Source organism: Ranitomeya imitator, chromosome 1 (assembly GCF_032444005.1).
Source record: "Ranitomeya imitator isolate aRanImi1 chromosome 1, aRanImi1.pri, whole genome shotgun sequence".
Classification (NCBI taxonomy): Eukaryota; Metazoa; Chordata; class Amphibia; order Anura; family Dendrobatidae; genus Ranitomeya; species Ranitomeya imitator.
The window spans coordinates 44,376,355-44,397,194 of record NC_091282.1 but is presented as its reverse complement, the minus strand read 5'-3'; the positions used below and the strand labels follow the sequence as shown (position 1 = coordinate 44,397,194).

At 40.2% G+C, this 20,840-nt stretch overlaps 1 protein-coding gene across 11 annotated transcripts in view; it reads right to left on the bottom strand.

Annotated features, from left to right (window-relative positions):
- The window catches only part of TCF4 (transcription factor 4), a 581,252-nt gene that overhangs the window by 41,320 nt on the left and 519,092 nt on the right, over nucleotides 1-20,840 (bottom strand). For all 11 annotated transcript variants that reach the window (XM_069746012.1, XM_069746015.1, XM_069746018.1 and 8 more), the window contains 4 exons: nucleotides 18,028-18,095; nucleotides 12,842-12,920; nucleotides 8,226-8,302; nucleotides 5,909-6,112 (listed from right to left, as the gene is read on the bottom strand). In XM_069746012.1, the coding sequence (XP_069602113.1) occupies nucleotides 5,909-6,112; nucleotides 8,226-8,302; nucleotides 12,842-12,920; nucleotides 18,028-18,095 (428 nt within the window). The remainder of the gene's footprint in view (nucleotides 1-5,908; nucleotides 6,113-8,225; nucleotides 8,303-12,841; nucleotides 12,921-18,027; nucleotides 18,096-20,840) is intronic.

The following is a 20,840-nucleotide window of genomic DNA, read 5'->3' as shown; positions in this document are numbered from 1 at the left end:
ATAGATAATAGATAGATAGATAATAGATAGATAATAGATAGATAGATAATATATAGATAGATAGATAGATGATAGATAATAGATAGATAGATAGATGATAGATAGATAGATAGATAGATAGATAGATAGATAGATAGATAATAGATAGATAGATAATAGATATATAGATAATAGATAGATAGATAGCTAGATAGATAGATAATAGATAGATAATAGATATATAATAGATAGATAGATAATATATAGATAGATAGATGATAGATAATAGATAGATAATAGATAGATAGATGATAGATAGATGATAGATAGATAGATAGATAGATAATAGATAGATAATAGATAGATAGATAATAGATAGATAATAGATAGATAGATAATATATAGATAGATAGATGATAGATAATAGATAGATAGATAGATGATAGATAATAGATAGATAATAGATAGATAGATAATATATAGATAGATAGATGATAGATAATAGATAGATAGATAGATGATAGATAGATAGATAATAGATAGATAGATAGATAGATAGATAGATAGATGATAGATAGATGATAGACAATAGATAGATAGATAGATAGATGATAGATAGATAGATAATAGATAGATAGATGATAGATAGATAGATGGATAATAGATAGATAGATAGATAGATAGATAGATAGATAGATAGATAGATAGATTATAGCAGAAGGGTCAGGTTTCAAATCATTTACAGCAAAGAGATATTCATTCACACAGTAATTTGGAAAAGGAGATAGATGATAGATACGTTAGATAGATATTAGATGGATAATAGATAGATCATAGATAATAGATAGATAATAGATAGATAATAGATAGATGATAGATAATAGATAGATAATAGATAGATAATAGATGATAGATAATAGATAGATAATAGATAGATAATAGATAGATAATAGATAGATAATAGATGATAGATAATAGATGATAGATAATAGATAGATAGATGATAGATAGATAATAGATAGATAATAGATGATAGATAGATGATAGATAATAGATAGATAGATAGATAGATAGATAGATGATAGATAGATAGATGATAGATAGATGATAGATAGATAACAGATAGATAATATATAGATAGATAATAGACAGATAATAGATAGATGATAGATAGATAGATAGATAGATAGATGATAGATAGATAATAGATGATAGATAGATAGATGATAGATAGATAGATAGATAGATAGATAGATAGATAGATAGATAGATAGATAGATAGATGGATAATAGATAGATAGATAGATAGATAGATAGATAGATAGATAGATAGATTATAGCAGAAGGGTCAGGTTTCAAATCATTTACAGCAAAGAGATATTCATTCACACAGTAATTTGGAAAAGGAGATAGATGATAGATACGTTAGATAGATATTAGATGGATAATAGATAGATGATAGATAATAGATAGATAATAGATAGATAATAGATAGATGATAGATAATAGATAAATAATAGATAGATAATAGATGATAGATAATAGATAGATAATAGATAGATAATAGATAGATAATAGATGATAGATAATAGATGATAGATAATAGATAGATAGATGATAGATAGATAATAGATAGATAATAGATGATAGATAGATGATAGATGATAGATAATAGATAGATGATAGATAGATAGATGATAGATGATAGATAATAGATAGATAGATGATAGATAATAGATAGATGATAGATAGATAGATAAAAGATATTACGGTATATTTCAGCGTCCTGTCGCACCTCTCAGGCTCTGCTACATCTGTATGTGCACATGTGGGGATGAGGCGATGATGGGGCAGGCGCAGTGTGAGGTAAGGGGGGATGAGTGATGTATTTGTGTAATGTGACTGATGTGCTGTGTGATGGTACAGTGATGAAGGGTCATACGTTTCTACCCCCCTGAAGGCGGCTTTATTTAGTAATGCGCTAAATACCGCATCATTCCATTTATTTATACGGTGAGTCACATTCTATTGTCAGCAAAGCGGAATGTATCCAGCGGAGGAAGAAAGGACGGAAACCAGAGCTAAAGGGTTACAAGGGCCGAAAAATCCCCCCCAAAATTCTCATGTATAGTAAACATTTCATGTTTCCTAAGACCCTGCTATTGTAAGGGCATGCTGGGAATTGTAGTTTGTCAAGAAGTCGGAGACTACTTTCTACAGCCATACAGCAGGGGGGGGGGGGGGGGGGGGATGCCAATCTGGGGAAAGAGGAGGTGCACCCAGCTTTCCCAGGATCGGATACACTTGTGCAGGGAGCGCAGTGACGCCTCAATCTTCTTTATTCTGCTTTATTTTATGCAGCTGCTTACAAAGTTATAGAACGTTTCAAGCACTGGAGACAGCAATGTGGAAGAAATTACCGGACCCTTCATGATGCGTATCCCCCCCACCTCCACGATTTTCTTTTCTTCACTCCGGAGTGTGTGGTGTGGAACTTATCAGCCGGTCAAAGGCTAACCTTAAAACTGACTGCGCCTCCAAAAAATCCCTTTGTTCTTACATTTCCTATTTTTTTTTTTCATTTTCTCATGATCCCATTGACTTTTTTTTTAGTGTGATGGCTATGGAGAGAAGTGAGCTACAGATGTAGCAGAGCTGAGAGTGTTCACTACTAGTCATTCTCGGCTGCTACGGATGTGCCACGTAGTATTTGCACAAAAGCCAATGTCGGGTTTACCTACGACCAATCCAATTTGTAAAAGACTTGATTCCTTAGAAAAACGGACCTCAGATTGAGACAACAGAAAAACATATAGTAAGTGATGGTTTCCATTCAATGACAGCAAGCAGGGATCTTGAAAGTAGTGATCAGCAAAAGCAGAATGATTGAAGGGATGTGATCCTTTACAGTTTTATTTTTCTGATCTTCCAGTCACGTGTAAATGTCTCCCTCTCTAGGATCAAACTTGTCATTTGTATACAGTGGCATGTAAAAGTTTTGGCGCCCCTGGTCAAAATTACGAACAGTTCAGCAAGTTGAAGATTAAATGATCTCTAAAAGGGCTAAAGTTAAAGATGACACATTTCCATTGTATTTTAAGCAAAAACAAAATAAAAATAAAAATAATATATATATATATATATATTTTATATATATATATATATATATATGGTCATTTTTTACAATTTAAAAAATTACAAATAGAAAAATTGGCTGATGCAAAAGTTTGGGCACCCTGCATGGTTAGTACCTAGTAGCGCCCCCTTTTTGCAAGTATCACAGCTTGTAATTGCTTTTTGTAGCCAGACAAGAGTCTTTCAATTCTTCTTCCAGTTCTGTGAGATTCCTGGGTCGTCTTGCATCCTCTGCTATTTTGAGGTCTCGCCACAGATTTGCAATGATGTTCAGATCAGAGGACTGTGAGGGCCACTGTAAAACTTCAGCTTGCATCTTTTGAGGTCGTCTAATGTGGATTTTGACGTGTGTTTAAGGTCATGATCCATTTGTAGAAGCCATCCTCTTTTCACCTTCAGCTTTTTTTTTTACAGATGGTGTCATGTTTGCATCAACAATTTGTGGAAATTTCATTGAATCCATTCTTTCCTGTACCCTGTGCCATTGGCTGCAACACAACCCCAAAGCATGATTGATCCACCCACATGTATGACAGTTGGGGAGATTTTCTTTTCCTGACATTTTGTGCCCTTTTTTCTCCACACATACCTTTGATCCTTGTGGCCAGAGTTCTATTTTAACCTCATCGGTCCACAGGATTTATTTCCAAAATGCATTAGGATCGTCTAGATGTTCTTTTGCATACTTCTGATGCTGAATTTTAGGGTGAGGACGCAGGAGAGGTTTTCTTCTGATGACTCTTCCATGAAGGCCATATTTGTGCAGGTGTCTCTGAACAGTAGAACAATGTAACCACAACTCCAGAGTCAGTTAAATCTTTCTGAAGTTTTTTTGCAGTCAAGCGAGGGTTCTGATTTGTGTCTCTAGCATTCCTATGAGTAGCTCTTACTGAAATTTTGCTTGGTTTTCCAGACCTTATCTTCACCTCCACTCCACCTGTTGACTGACATTTCTTAATTACATTTCTAACTGAGGAAAAGGCAACTTGAAAACACTTTGCTATCTTCTTATAGCCTTCTCCTGCTTTGTGGGCCTCCACCATTTTAATTTTCATAGTGCTAGGCAGCTGCTTATTAGAAGCCACGGCTGCTGTTTTTTCACACAAGGTTAGAGGAGGCTGGGTTTTTGTGAAGCTGGAAAATTTGCATCAAATGATGATAGTGAACAAGCCATAACTCTAACAGACTAATTAAGGTCTGAAACTTGGTCAAAGATATCTGAACACGCAAATCTGCCCAAACTTTTGCACCGGCCCCTTTTCGTTTTTAGAATTATGTAAAAATGACAAGTTTTTTTTTTTATTTGGTTAAAATGCAAAGAAAATGTGTCATCTTTAACTTTAGTCCTTTTTAGAGATAATTTCATCTTCAACTTGCTTAACTGTTCACAATAACAGTAATTTTGACCAGGGGTGCCCATACTTTTACAAGCCACATTGTAAAATGGGGACACATTGCTCTACATTGGAGCTGTATACACGAATGTTGTAACAAAAGTTGTATAGCTAAGCCATTTAAGATTTTTTTTTATACGACCACACAATTCCTTAAATTTTACTCCATGTCATCATTAGCCCTATGGGCATTGTCCCATATTAATGCCTTATTTTGCTGCCGAATTTGAGAACGAGTTGTATCCAGCTGTCGTACATCTTTGGGGGCAGTAATGATATTGGCTCAGATGCTGAACTATTACTATCCGCAGCGGGAACCAACTGTATCATACAAAGTGCTCTGGCTTCAAAGGATGAGATGGTCATGGTTGTCCAACCCCCTAAGATGCTTCGGTCATAGTGATTGCAGCATCTAAGTGGTTAAACAGTGAAAGTGCAAGTGCACACAATAAGTATTTGAGAAAGACATTTTTGCGCCAATTATGTGTAGCAATGTGTAAAATATACAGATGTTTAATGCACTTTTCCCTATTCGTTTGAAAAGGTGAAAACGCTGCAAAAATGCTGAAACAATGGATGTGCTGGAGATATGAAACTGCTTTAGATGCGCAAGACAAAAAAGAAGCAGCGTAGGCATGAGTTTTCAGATATCTCATTAACTTTGAAGGTGGGAATAAAAATAAGGTAAAAATGCAACATGTGAACAAGCCCAAAGTGTTTGTACCCAACTGCTTCCCCAGCACCAACACAGCAGGATGCTGATGGTTCGCTATGGTAGCTGAGGGACTAACTATAGTCCACAAGTATTTCATCGTGGCACAGTTATTTGGTCATGCCAGGGGGGGCGTTTTAGAGGTGCTTCCCCATTATCTATATGACTAATGGAGTGGGCACCTTCTTACCATAACAGAGTGCCCAGTCCCAAGTTTAGCAAAGAGTGTTATTCGGAATGGTTCGCCATTTAGAGGAGGCAATTGCGAACATCCCTGTGTTTAACTATTTACATGCTGCAATCACTAAGACCAAAGCATCTAAGGGGGTTAAACAACCAGAGTCAGAGTTCTATCTTTGGAAGACGAAGCTAATTTCTATTTTACAGGTACTGAGCCACTACCCTTACTGACCCCAATGCCTACAACAGGAATATATAGGACATGTGAGAAAGTAGCCGTAAATTAGAATCAGCAAGATAAGTGCGGGGATAGGGAAGAAGGAGGTGCAGCGCTGGCCCAGAAACAAACACAGGGTGCAGCTGACATTATCTCACAAGACCATAGCTATAGAGTCGGCCTGAGTCATTTTCCATAACGATCGATCGTCCCCAGCCTCATAATGTATCAGTTAACCCTTGGAGAAGGTGAGGGATCATCTGTGCAGAATAAATGGCTTCACAGGCTTACCATTAAGGAATGTCTGTTTGCTGACAAAAGGCCAGTTCCGTATCCTGACCCCAGGCCACCCATAGCTCCATTGTGAGATGGTCCGATTAATCCATGCATCTCGCTGTGGCTTCCTGGCATGGTTGTTGAAGGCCCCACTGCATGGTTCCTTAATACATGAATTGCATCATCTAACCTTTCCAATCTGTCTTCAATTCGACTTTGCTGCGGGAACAAAATAACATATCGGTGTAAAAAAAAGGTAATTATAAAGCAGGGAGATAAGCATTTAGATAGTGTATAGATATAGGAAGTAGCTGTCTAAGTTTGTAATAGTCGGCCATATTAGTTACAATTGGGTGACTTTCTCTGTTACCATGTTATCCTAAAGATTTGTCCTTTCTTATCTCTCTTACGTATCCCTGGTACTCAGATTAATTGAGGCACCCCTGTCCTTCGTACCTCGCTAGCAAGTGATATCCATTTGTGAAAAAGGAAGTAGCTAACTTCTTCTCCTGTTTGACACAACACAAATCAATACTGCTATAGTCTTATCTTACACTGCCCATCCTTAGATAAGAGTATGTGACAATTCTTTTTTTTTTTCAATCAGATCATTTTTTTATTGTGAAAAATATCAAGATATATTCCCATTTTGATTCTGTTTTTTAGAAACAATCTAAAACTGTCTGTCACCTGGGACCATTTTGTTTGACCCCTGTCAAGCACCGGAGATTGTGTGCAACTTTATCTCAGCACCCCCTATAACTCTATAACTAGATACAAAAAAAAGTTGTCATCAGATATAGAAAGGGTAGCTATCTGACAGCTTGGCCTGCCATATTAGCTTTCATGGGGCTACTTACTGTGTCACCAAGTCATCGAGTAGCTCTGTCTTTGTGTTCTTAGCCAGCTCATGGGGGGGTTCTGATAGTAACTAATGGTATTTAATAATGATCAAATCAGTGAAAGAGGAAGTAGCTAACTTCTCCTCCTGTCTGGCCTACTTATAATGTATGGTAAGGCAGTCAAGACATATTTATACAAACTCATTCCTTCAATGCTTTGTCCAACCTGAGAAACAAGACCCAATGAAAGAGGAAGTAGCTAACTTCTAGTAGTTCATTCACGAAAGAAATTAGTATAACTTTCTGTGCCAACAAGTCATATTGGTTCTGTCTCCCTTCTCGATTCTTCCAAGCTTTTTTTGTCTTCCTATTCCACTCCTGCTCACCAAATTCCATGGTTCAGTCAGTGAAAGACGAAGTAGCTAACTTCTCGTAGTTCATTCACGAAAGAAATTAGTATAACTTTCTGTGCCAACAAGTCATCCATTGGTTCTGTCTCCCTTCTCGATTCTTCCAAGTTTTTTTTGTCTTCCTATTCCACTCCTGATCACCAAATTCCATGGTTCAGTCAGTGAAAGAGGAAGTAGCTAACTTCTCGTAGTTCATTCACGAAAGAAATTAGTATAACTTTCTGTGCCAACAAGTCATCCATTGGTTCTGTCTCCCTTCTCGATTCTTCCAAGTTTTTTTTGTCTTCCTATTCCACTCCCGCTCATCAAATTCCATGGTTCAGTCAGTGAAAGAGGAAGTAGCTAACTTCTTGTAGTTCATTCACGAAAGAAATTAGTATAACTTTCTGTGCCAACAAGTCATATTGGTTCTGTCTTCCTTCTTGATTCTTCCAAGTTTCTTTGTCTTCCTATTTGTCTTCCTATGCCACTCCCGCTCACCAAATTCCATGGTTCAGTCACTGAAAGAGGACGTAGATAACTTTTCTTCCGATATGTAACAAATCAAACTCAACTGTATTGTCTTCCTCCGTAGGCAAGTTTTTGACCCAATTTTAGTAAAAAAATAAAAAATTTAAATTTGTCTATTGTCTAAAGTCCTTCATGTGAAGTCAATCAGGTTAGTATCAATACTCGTGGTCCAATAGCTTGGGACCATCGCCAATGCCAGGAATGAACAGGTCCCACCATTCTTTAGCATGGTTTCTTGACATCTCAGGAGTTTTTATCATTTCCACAAATTTTGTTGTTTGTCCCACATGCAACATCTTTCAATCATTTCCAATTGGTAGGAAGCCTATTGTATATGACCAGAATAACCTGTGCTAAACATAACGGGAAGATACATACAGTAGGATGCAACTTTATAGTCACAGTCCATCAAATTGCTGAAACGTTTGGCAATTGGGAAGGAAATTTGAGCAATAAAGACATTTTGAGCTCCAAATATTCCCATTGTAACCTTCAGGTATCCACCATATGACCACTCATAAACCCACAAAACAATATGCTATCACTTTAAAAAAAAAAAGAGAGGCTTACTAGAGAGTGTAAGGGGCCTTCGTAGTTAGGAGGGGAGGAAGTCTGTCCGCCATTTCTTGACCAAACAGCTGTGCTTGCTAATTAAAAGAATCGAGAGAAAAAAAGAAGAGTAATTATCTACACAGTCGCATAAGCATCCTCTTAGTTAAAACTTTTGCGGTTGTTTAGTATATATGCAAATTTTTTTTTTCCGCGCAGACCAGACATATGGAGACTTTCCAAAAACATACTTAAGGGAAAAAAAAAAGTATTTTTTTTATAGCAAAGCAGAGATGCCGTCCAGCATGTTCCTTCAGGCTGCATTCTATCAAAGGATTTCATTGACTCGGCAGGTAATACCTAAGAGAGACTCGAAAGCATGAAAACAACTCAATATCCCACCAAAAAAAACGACCGTGGTGAGGGATTTCAGCTTTCCAAGTCTCTGTTTCAGAGTATACAATTTGTCCTCAAGTTCCAGAAAAAAAAACCAGATGCATTTATCAACCTGACGGCACTACATCATTACAGCAGCCAACGTGGGAAGGTGAAGACCCATTGGATTATTTTTATGGGAATTTGCTAGTATTTTTGAGTATTTTTTTTTTTCATTTCAACTCTTTCGGAATGTCCTGGATTCTCCTTTGAAAGAAAAAAAAAAGGGTTCACAAATCTTCCGTATACCTTCCAAAATTTTCTGTAATCTCGCGGAAAGTAGTGAAAGTTTCAGATAGCTTCTTCCATGTAGCCGGTACATGAGAGGAGTACATGGGGTGCGGAAAGGATGTGAAGGAGCTGAAAAGGGCAATGTATGGGTAAAACATGTTCTATGCATCATTTCCTTCCGGAAGAATTTGGCAAAAAAGTAGGCCAGTATGCTTGTAGGATATTACATTTTCTTCTTAAAAAAAGGCAAACATCAAGTCAACAGCAGGACAAAATAGGGAGAACTGTGGTTCCAACAGACGACGGCCGTTTCGCGCTACCGCGCTCCCACGGGTCTTGGTCCTAGCGCGAAACGGCCGTCGTCTGTTGGAACAACAGTTCTCCCTATTTAGTCCTGCTGTTGACTTGATGTCACAATAAAGATTGGAATTTTTACTGATGGTGAGTGCTCTTCTTCACATTTTCTCACATGTTTGCCTGGACTAAACTTTTTTCTGAATGAGCACCTGGATTCCGTTTTAGGCATTCACAACAGAACACCAGCTATGATGGAGTGTGTGCTGGTGGTTAAGTAAGCTGTTGGTGCGGACTATTTTACTCTTTTAGGGTGATTCCATAATCATAAAAAGTTTGGCCAAAGAAAGACTGTCTAGTCTAAACACTTTCCCTATGTATAAGGGAGCACCGGAGCAGCAGAGATGACACAGCGGGGGAGAAAAAGGTTCAGTTATAATAGGATTCTTGTTATATTGTCACAGTGTCAGACTCATTTTCTGATGGTCTCGGAAAAACCCTTTAAGTCCTTAATGCCCATAATTGTTTACAGGAACCCAAAAAAGGCTCGTGAAATTTTCCCATGAGCAGACACATTTTTGTGGTTGGCCCTTAAATCTTAAAATAGCTATCATTCTTTGCATGCAAGTACGAAAAGGGGGATCATCTAAGACCGGGGTTTAAAATGTAATAGTTCCTCTAGGTCGGTCCGGCACTTATGGACTAAAGATGATTACTTCTCCTACTTAAAGGTATTAACCCTCTGAGTCGTAAATCAATTTTGCATATTTTTTGAGCTGCAATGAATAATTTTGGGGGTGAGGCAAATTACTCACAAGGGCGGAGCACGACGAAGAATTGGCGGAAAATAAACAGTGAGTTTAGAGCCTGATCAGATTCTAGATGTGGAAAGTTTATGAAACTTTTTGAAAAACAGACTAAAATAGAATAATCAATATGAACTTTTAGAAAAATAATGCAAAATAAAAAGGCAATGTGAATTTTTCTTCGTGAAGCGAACAAAAATGAAAAAACACTATGGACTTTTTGAAAAGAACCGTATTTTTCGGACTATAAGATGCACTTTTTTCCAACAAAAATGTGGAGGAAAATGGGGGGTGCGTCTTATAGTCTGGATGTACCGCTTCTGGCTGTGCTGGGGAGGTGGGGGAGCGGCAGTGGCGGAGCATTGGGTCACTGGAGGCAGGAACCTGCTGCTGCGTTTATCTCCTGTGCCCGCTAAAGAGAAAAGAATATTCACTGCATTCCACGCCCATGGGCGTAGAGGGCAATGAATTTTCATTTCTCTTTAATAGCATCCTAGTATGCATGGCTCCATCCTTATCCTGGTATGATTGGCCTCATGCCTATCCTGGTATGCAGGGCCCCATCAGAAAAACATTAAATGAAACAAACCAATACACTTACCTTCCTTCGCTCCCTCACAGCATCTTGTTCCGATGCCAGCAGCTGCTTTATGCTTGTAAGCAGCGCATGGCAGGGACGTCATGTGCTGCTTACAAGCTGAATGACAGCTGGTGGAAAACTCACTGCTCTCCATGCCGGGACCATGTGCGTGGAGGGCAGTAAGTATTAATTGTTTGATGATTAGTAGCGAGCACAGTGTCAGACGCCAGCTTCCTGCAGCTGCCATGCGGTCACGTGTGCCCGCTGCTTAATAGAAATGAATATTCACTGCGCTCCACTCCCATGCATAAAGCAGCTGCTGGCACCGGAACAAGACGCTCCAAGGCAGTGCAGGCAGGTAAGTGTAATGGTTTTGTTTCTTTAACATTTTTCTGATGGGGCCATGCATAACAGGATGGGGATGGGGCCAATCATACCAGGATAAGGACGGGGTCATGTATACCAGGATAGGGATGAGGGGGACGATTCCTACCAGGATAGGGATTAATTAGTGGGACATGCCCACCAGGCTAGAGATAAGGGGGGCATGCATACCAGGATGGGGATAAGGGGGCCATGTGCACCATGATAGGGATGGGGGCCATGCATGCCAGGATAGGGATGAGGAGGCCATGCACATCAGGATGGGGATCAGGAGCCCATGCATGCCAGAATAGGGATGAGGAGGCTATTCATATCAGGATGGGAATGAGGGGACCATATATACCAGGATAGGGAATATTGAGTACAGAATTGACCACATATTTTGCTTCAATTTTTGTTTTCTAATTTTCTCCTCTAAAACTTAGGCGCGTCTTATGGTCCGGCGCATCTTATAGTCCGAAACATACGTAGTCCAAACTAAAATATCAATATGAATTTTTTTTTGCAAAAAGGCCAAAGATAAAAAAAACCAATGCAACCTTTTTAAAGCAAAGAAAAAACAATAAATAAATAAATAAAATAAGCAATTGATATCAATTTTTCCAAAAAAGTCCTTAAATAAAATATAAATATTTTTCGAATAGAGAACAAATTTCACCAAAAATATCATTAATTAATTAATTGAATTTGGTAAAAAAAAAAAAAAAAAAAACGCACCTCAATTAAAATATAAATATTTTAGAAAAAATAGTCTAAAATAGAATATAAACATGAATTAAACAAAAGAAACAGTCCAAAATAAAATATAAACATAAAAAAAACAGCAGCCAAAAATAAAATATAGACAAGAATTAAAAAACACAAAAAAAACAGCCCAAAATAAAGTATCGATGTGGCAAAACTTGGTGAAGGATTTTCAGATTGAAGAAATTTGTGTCACTTTTTTATTTTTATCCTAAAAATCGAATGTGATATCAGCAATTGTGATTGTGAAGTCATCAGATTCCCGATCCAAAGTCTCCATCCCGCGGTGGAGACAGATTGACAGATTGGATGGACATGGACGCAATCAAAGTTAGTAATGAGGAAATGTAACGAGAGGGGAACCTGACGTCTCCCCGATTCCTATAGCACTGATGAAGCAGTAGGTCACGGGAACCCGATCTACCATCTGTGCTGGTTACACTAAAGTCTGCTCCAGTAGTGTAACAATAGTAAACGCAGACGTAACACCTAGCGGAAGTGTTTCCATAATACATATGTTCCAGATTTCTGCCTGCGCGCAATGTTCAGCGCAGCATATGTGCTTTTGAAAGTGTCCGATCGTTTCGCCGGTGCCTCAGTCACACTTCCGGGCGGCTAAGGCTGCAGCGTCCGTTCGCCGTCTACCACTTTGGGGTCATACGACTTTCTAATCTCTTCATTTTTGAACTTTGTTATTTCTACTTTTTTTTTCCCATTGGTTTACTGTATATATAATATTGTAATAGTTCGGACAGCTTTGCACGTGGCGATACAAAATAGACAATTTTTTAGGTTTTATTTACATTCTGGAAAAAAAAGGGCGATATGAACTTTTATATTTTTTAAGTTCTTTAAAAATATTTTACTTTTTTTTAATGTATTTTTTTATAGTTTTTTTTCCCCAGGGAACATGAAACTGCGCCTTTTTGTGCATTATAATATTTCAGTGTATTGTAAAGTTACTGATCTTCTATGAGCATGGCGGACACGGTGGACGTGTTAGGGGGCGGCAGATGGAGGGGGCACATCTGGACGGACTGGATCCACTACAAACCGCACATGTATATAGTCTACAGAGCAGTAATGACACTCAGTCCATAGATTCAGTGATGGCGGACATCTTTACAGGTAGTTATCGCAGGAAATATGGCGTCATATCGTACCGGAGAGAGATGGCGGAGACCCCACGGGAGTTGAAGGGTTGGAAGAAAAACTGTTGGTGGTGTGATCGGGTGAATAGATCTGAAATATAGAAAAGACTCGTAAGTTTCTCATATAAATAAATATGTATCACCTTATATACAGGCTTGTAACTCGGAAGTAATGTCAGCCATATTGGTTGTGAGTGTGACATGGCTGTAATGTCAGCCATATTGGTTGTGAGTGTGACATGGCTGTAATGTCAGCCATATTGGTTGTGAGTGTGACATGGCTGTAATGTCAGCCATATTGGTTGTCACCTGGATGTAATGTCAGCCATATTGGTTTTCACCTGGATGTAATGTCAGCCATATTGGTTGTTACTTGCCTGTAATGTCAGCCTTATTGGTTGTCCCCTGGATGTAATGTCAGCCATATTAGTTGTCACCTGGCTGTAATGTCAGCCATATTGGTTGTCACCTGGATGTAATGTCGGCCATATTGGTTATCACCTGGATATACTGTCAGCCATATTGGTTGTCACTTAGCTGTAATGTCAGCCATATTGGTTGTCACCTGGATGTAATGTCAGCCATATTGGTTGTCACCTGGATGTAATGTCAGTCATATTGGTTGTCACCTGGATGTAATGTCAGTCATATTGGTTGTCACCTGGATGTAATGTCAGCCATATTGGTTGTCACCTGGCTGTAATGTCAGCCATATTGGTTGTCACCTGGCTGTAATGTCAGCCATATTGGTTGTCACCTGGATGTAATGTCAGCCATATTGGTTGTGACGTGGCTGTAATGTCAGCCATATTGGTTGTCACCTGGATGTAATGTCAGCCATATTAGTTGTCACCTGGATGTAATGTCAGTCATATTGGTTGTCACCTGGATGTAATGTCAGCCATATTGGTTGTCACCTGGATGTAATGTCAGCCATATTGGTTGTCACCTGGATGTAATGTCAGCCATATTGGTTGTCACCTGGCTGTAATGTCAGCCATATTAGTTGTCACCTGGATGTAATGTCAGCCATATTGGTTGTCACCTGGATGTAATGTCAGCCATATTGGATGTCACCTGGCTATAATGTCAGCCATATTGGTTGTCACCTGGCTGTAATGTCAGCCATATTGGTTGTCACCTGGATGTAATGTCAGCCATATTGGATGTCACCTGGCTATAATGTCAGCCATATTGGTTGTCACCTGGCTATAATGTCAGCCATATTGGTTGTCACCTGGCTGTAATGTCAGCCATATTGGTTGTGAGTGTGACATGGCTGTAATGTCAGCCATTTTGGTTGTCACCTGGATGTAATGTCAGCCATTATTGTTGTGACCTGGATGTAATGTCAGCCATATTAGTTGTCACCTGGATGTAATGTCAGCCATATTGGTTGTCACCTGGCTGTAATGTCAGCCATTATGGTTGTGACCTGGATGTAATGTCAGCCATATTGGTTGTCACCTGGATGTAATGTCAGCCATATTGGTTGTGACCTGGATGTAATGTCAGCCATATTGGTTGTCACCTGGATGTAATGTCAGCCATATTGGTTGTCACCTGGATGTAATGTCAGCCATATTAGTTGTCACCTGGATGTAATGTCAGCCATATTGGTTGTCACCTGGATGTAATGTCAGTCATATTGGTTGTCACCTGGATGTAATGTCAGCCATATTGGTTGTCACCTGGCTGTAATGTCAGCCATATTGGTTGTCACCTGGATGTAATGTCAGCCATATTGGTTGTGACGTGGCTGTAATGTCAGCCATATTAGTTGTCACCTGGATGTAATGTCAGTCATATTGGTTGTCACCTGGATGTAATGTCAGCCATATTGGTTGTGACGTGGCTGTAATGTCAGCCATATTGGTTGTCACCTGGCTGTAATGTCAGCCATATTGGTTGTCACCTGGCTGTAATGTCAGCCATATTAGTTGTCACCTGGATGTAATGTCAGCCATATTGGTTGTCACCTGGATGTAATGTCAGCCATATTGGATGTCACCTGGCTATAATGTCAGCCATATTGGTTGTCACCTGGCTGTAATGTCAGCCATATTGGTTGTCACCTGGATGTAATGTCAGCCATTATTGTTGTGACCTGGATGTAATGTCAGCCATATTAGTTGTCACCTGGATGTAATGTCAGCCATATTGGTTGTCACCTGGCTGTAATGTCAGCCATTATGGTTGTGACCTGGATGTAATGTCAGCCATATTGGTTGTCACCTGGATGTAATGTCAGCCATATTGGTTGTGACCTGGATGTAATGTCAGCCATATTAGTTGTCACCTGGATGTAATGTCAGCCATATTGGTTGTCACCTGGATGTAATGTCAGTCATATTGGTTGTCACCTGGATGTAATGTCAGCCATATTGGTTGTCACCTGGCTGTAATGTCAGCCATATTGGTTGTCACCTGGATGTAATGTCAGCCATATTGGTTGTGACGTGGCTGTAATGTCAGCCATATTGGTTGTCACCTGGATGTAATGTCAGCCATATTGGTTGTCACCTGGATGTAATGTCAGCCATATTGGTTGTCACCTGGCTGTAATGTCAGCCATATTAGTTGTCACCTGGATGTAATGTCAGCCATATTGGTTGTCACCTGGATGTAATGTCAGCCATATTGGATGTCACCTGGCTATAATGTCAGCCATATTGGTTGTCACCTGGCTGTAATGTCAGCCATTATGGTTGTGACCTGGATGTAATGTCAGCCATATTAGTTGTCACCTGGATGTAATGTCAGCCATATTGGTTGTCACCTGGCTGTAATGTCAGCCATTATGGTTGTGACCTGGATGTAATGTCAGCCATATTGGTTGTCACCTGGATGTAATGTCAGCCATATTGGTTGTGACCTGGATGTAATGTCAGCCATATTAGTTGTCACCTGGATGTAATGTCAGCCATATTGGTTGTCACCTGGATGTAATGTCAGTCATATTGGTTGTCACCTGGCTGTAATGTCAGCCATATTGGTTGTCACCTGGATGTAATGTCAGCCATATTGGTTGTGACGTGGCTGTAATGTCAGCCATATTGGTTGTCACCTGGATGTAATGTCAGCCATATTGGTTGTCACCTGGATGTAATGTCAGCCATATTAGTTGTCACCTGGATGTAATGTCAGTCATATTGGTTGTCACCTGGATGTAATGTCAGCCATATTGGTTGTGACGTGGCTGTAATGTCAGCCATATTGGTTGTCACCTGGATGTAATGTCAGCCATATTGGTTGTCACCTGGATGTAATGTCAGCCATATTAGTTGTCACCTGGATGTAATGTCAGTCATATTGGTTGTCACCTGGATGTAATGTCAGCCATATTAGTTGTCACCTGGATGTAATGTCAGCCATATTGGTTGTCACCTGGATGTAATGTCAGCCATATTGGTTGTGAGTGTGACATGGCTGTAATGTCAGCCATATTGGTTGTCACCTGGCTGTAATGTCAGCCATATTGGTTGTCACCTGGATGTAATGTCAGCCATATTGGTTGTGACGTGGCTGTAATGTCAGCCATATTGGTTGTCACCTGGATGTAATGTCAGCCATATTGGTTGTCACCTGGATGTAATGTCAGCCATATTAGTTGTCACCTGGATGTAATGTCAGTCATATTGGTTGTCACCTGGATGTAATGTCAGCCATATTGGTTGTGACGTGGCTGTAATGTCAGCCATATTGGTTGTCACCTGGATGTAATGTCAGCCATATTGGTTGTCACCTGGATGTAATGTCAGCCATATTAGTTGTCACCTGGATGTAATGTCAGCCATATTGGTTGTCACCTGGATGTAATGTCAGCCATATTGGTTGTCACCTGGATGTAATGTCAGCCATATTGGTTGTGAGTGTGACATGGCTGTAATGTCAGCCATATTGGTTGTCACCTGGATGTAATGTCTGCCATATTGGTTGTCACCTGGATGTAATGTCAGCCATATTGGTTGTCACCTGGCTATAATGTCAGCCATATTGGTTGTCACCTGGCTGTAATGTCAGCCATTATGGTTGTGACCTGGATGTAATGCAATCCATATTGGTTGTCACCTGGATGTAATGTCAGCCATATTGGTTGTGACCTGGATGTAATGTCAGCCATATGGGTTGTCACCTGGATGTAATGTCAGCCATATTGGGTGTGACCTGGATGTAATGTCAGCCATATTGGGTGTGACCTGGATGTAATGTCAGCCATATTGGTTGTGACCTAGATGTAATGTCAGCCATATTGGGTGTGACCTGGATGTAATGTCAGCCATATTGGTTGTGACCTGGATGTAATGTCAGCCATATTGGGTGTGACCTGGATGTAATGTCAGCCATATTGGTTGTGACCTAGATGTAATGTCAGCCATATTGGGTGTGACCTGGATGTAATGTCAGCCATATTGGTTGTGACCTGGATGTAATGTCAGCCATATTGGGTGTGACCTGGATGTAATGTCAGCCATATTGGGTGTGACCTGGATGTTATGTCAGCCATATTGGTTGTCACCTGGATATAATGTCAGCCATATTGGTTGTGACCTGGATGTAATGTCAGCCATATTGGTTGTGACCTGCATGTAATGTCAGCCATATTGGTTGTGACCTGCATGTAATATCAGCCATATTGGTTGTGACCTGGATGTAATGTCAGCCATATTGGGTGTGACCTGGATGTAATGTCAGCCATATTGGGTGTGACCTGGATGTAATGTCAGCCATATTGGTTTTCACCTGGATGTAATGTCAGCCATATTGGTTGTGACGTGGCTGTAATGTCAGCCATATTGGTTGTCACCTGGATGTAATGTCAGCCATATTGGTTGTGACCTAGATGTAATGTCAGCCATATTGGTTGTCACCTGGATGTAATGTCAGCCATATTAGTTGTCACTAAACTATTAAAGATAACCCGTCAGTCCGGTTTACCTAATTACATACAGAAGTGATTGACTTTCGGGAACCTGACATGGAATAAAGTAGGAATACCGTTTCCTACTTTCTATGTGCAGATGTAGCAGAGCTGAGCTAACTTTACCTGCAGCCCTACGTAAAGCCAATAACAATGTGAAATCATCCTGAACGATCCCAATGACAGACTCAGCTCTGCTACATTTTTAGCGATTTACAAATTTAATGTAAAACTGTTGCCAAGAAACCTCGAATATTGGAAATGGTTAGACACTTACTGACGCCAGAGCTTTTCCCAGCGCATCTCCGGTCTGCGAGCTTCCCGCTGCTCCGCTGCTTCTGTTTGCTGCGAAAACAAAAGCGGGAGTATTACAAGAAGCAGGGAGGCACGTTACAGGTGTCTATTCCTGGTCCACTTACCCATAATGTAATCGCATTTTAATGCTAATTATATCGCATTAATCTTTAATTAGCATTAATTTGTTTGCTGAGGTAGATGTCAAATATATTCATGTTACATTTGTATGAGCAAAATATAAACTCGGCAGGTTACTCAGTCTCTTATGCTGTAATTATGGTATTTGATGCCCGGGCAACCCCAGATTCTCCACGCTGGGGGCATGGGAGATCATCACATTCTTGAACTTCTCCAGTGAACAGATTATTTGGACCCTTCTTGTGAGATGACGAATTTACCTTGCAAGAGCTCTGAGAAAAAGTATTGATATTTACAAGGGCGCCGGTCTACCAACGTAGGCATATTTCCAAAGCTATAGCTGGCCACACACACCGTGTGACAACTATTCCTCCTGTCTCTCCTGTACACATGCTTTTGCTTGTTTGCATGTGTATTAATAGACAGCTGCTGTCAGACAACTTGGTGGTGACTAATCACAAGGACTGGTCATATTGAAAACCAACTACCTGATCCTTGCTATTCCCCAATATCGGGGGAAGTAAGAATGCCAAACCACCCTAAAATCGTCAGATTCAGGTAACCTTAGAGTCGAGAAAAAAACATGTGCATGACTCTGGTCCAGCAGCCACATAGGTGGTCCAGAGCCGTGCAAACCTCCTCCTACCTGCCGACATCCCCACCTCTGAATAGTAGGCCAGGTGTGACTAGGGTTGAGCGAAACGGGTTGGCCATTTTCAGAAGTCGCCGACTTTTGGCAAAGTCGGGTTTCATGAAACCCGACCCGACCCCTGTGTGGGGTCGGCCATGAGGTCGGCGATCTTCTGAATCTGGTATCGAAATTCCGATACCGAGTTCCGATATGTTTGCAATATCGGAAATCGGTATCGGAATCCATATTTAAGTGTAAAATAAAGAATTAAAATAAAAAATATTGCTATACTTACCCTCTGACGCGCCCTGGTACTAACCAGCAGCTTTCCTTCCAGCGCGTGAAAGACCTTAGATGACGTTGCGGCTTGTGATTGGTCGCGCGACCGCCCATGTGACCGCTCACGAGACCAATCACAAGCCACGATGTCACCGAAAGTCCTTCAAGCGCTGATTCTTAGGAAGGATGGCTGCCCGAAAGAAGCAGGGCGCGTCCGAGGGTGAGTATATACCTAATAGGAATATACCTAATAGGAATATACTCACCCTCGGATGCGCCCTGCTTCTTTCCGGCAGCCTTCCTTCCTAAGAATCAGCGCTTGAAGGACCTTCGGTGACGTCGCGGCTTGTGATTGGTCGCGTGAGCGGTCACATGGGCGGTCGCGCGACCAATCACAAGCCGCGACGTCAACCAAGGTCCTTCACGCGCTGATTCTAAGGAAGGAAGGCTGCGGGTTAGTACTAGGGCGCGTCAGAGGGTAAGTAAAGCAATATTTTTTATTTTAATTATTTATTTTACACTTAAATATGGATCCCAGGGCCTGAAGGAGAGTTTCCATAGTATCCCATTGCACTGCATTGGGTTTCGTGTTTCGGCCGACCCCGACCCTGACTTTTCTATAGGATCAGCCGATTTCACTCGACCCGACTTTTGAGAAAGTCGGATTTCGTGAAACCCGACCCAATCCTATAAAAGTAAAAGTCGCTCAAGCCTAGGTGTGACATCATCGTTGCAGGTTGAAACACGCATGACATCACACCAGCCCTACTCATCAGAAGAGTTGGGAATGCTGGCAAGTAGGAGGCTTGTACTCTAGACTAATGACATGGCCAGTGAACCAGGACCTGCTGAAACCTTTGCTCAAATGTAGCTTTCAACTAATCTACATTGCTATCGTGCCACAAGATTGGACTAACCTATGAATTGAGTTGACGTCTACGGTTTTCAAAAAGATCAACATTTGCTCAACAGCATTTCAAAAGATTACTTTTACTGTCTATGAGGACCAACCGTTCCATCACAATTCTACTGGGCAACTTTATCGGGACAGGTCAACACCGGAGTCAGAACGGATGTGACTGTCATGACTTAAGACATTTCAGCCATCTTCAAATTACACATCTCATTCAAGTTTGCCTCAATCAACACCCTCTTTCAGTGCCATCTGATGTCCTGGGATTGAGGACAAGTTGGGTAACATAATGTTGTCCAATGGTTACAACTATCTCACAGTAGTTGCAAAGAAAAATAATTCTTGTCAAGCTTTTCCAATAATTTATGACAGTGGACTCTTTCTTGGAAGTCCTAACTTAAAAGTTGTTGCCCATGTTGACTTCTTGATGAGAGGCTCATCTTTGGTTTGCACCACTCTGTGGTCTTTAATGGTGTAGTAGATTAAATATTTGGCATGACGTTAAAATATTTGAGAACGTTAATGACACAGTTATACTTCTTAGCCAAGTTAAAGGAGCCAAAAAAAAAAAGAAATTTGTGGTAGGATTTCACAGATGTCCAAGATAAACTTTTCCATTCTTTCTAACTTAACCCAACTTTTTGGTAAGTTACACCATTTGTTTGTAATTTATCCTCAAGTTCATAGATGAGATCAGTATTTTTTCATAGCCTAAATCTCACCGACCTCAAATCTTTCACATTGCACTAGTCAGTCATCTATTAGGTGGGAGTCTCATAGCGAGGAATGACTATGTAGACCATCCTTCTTTGAGCATACCTACTCAAAATAT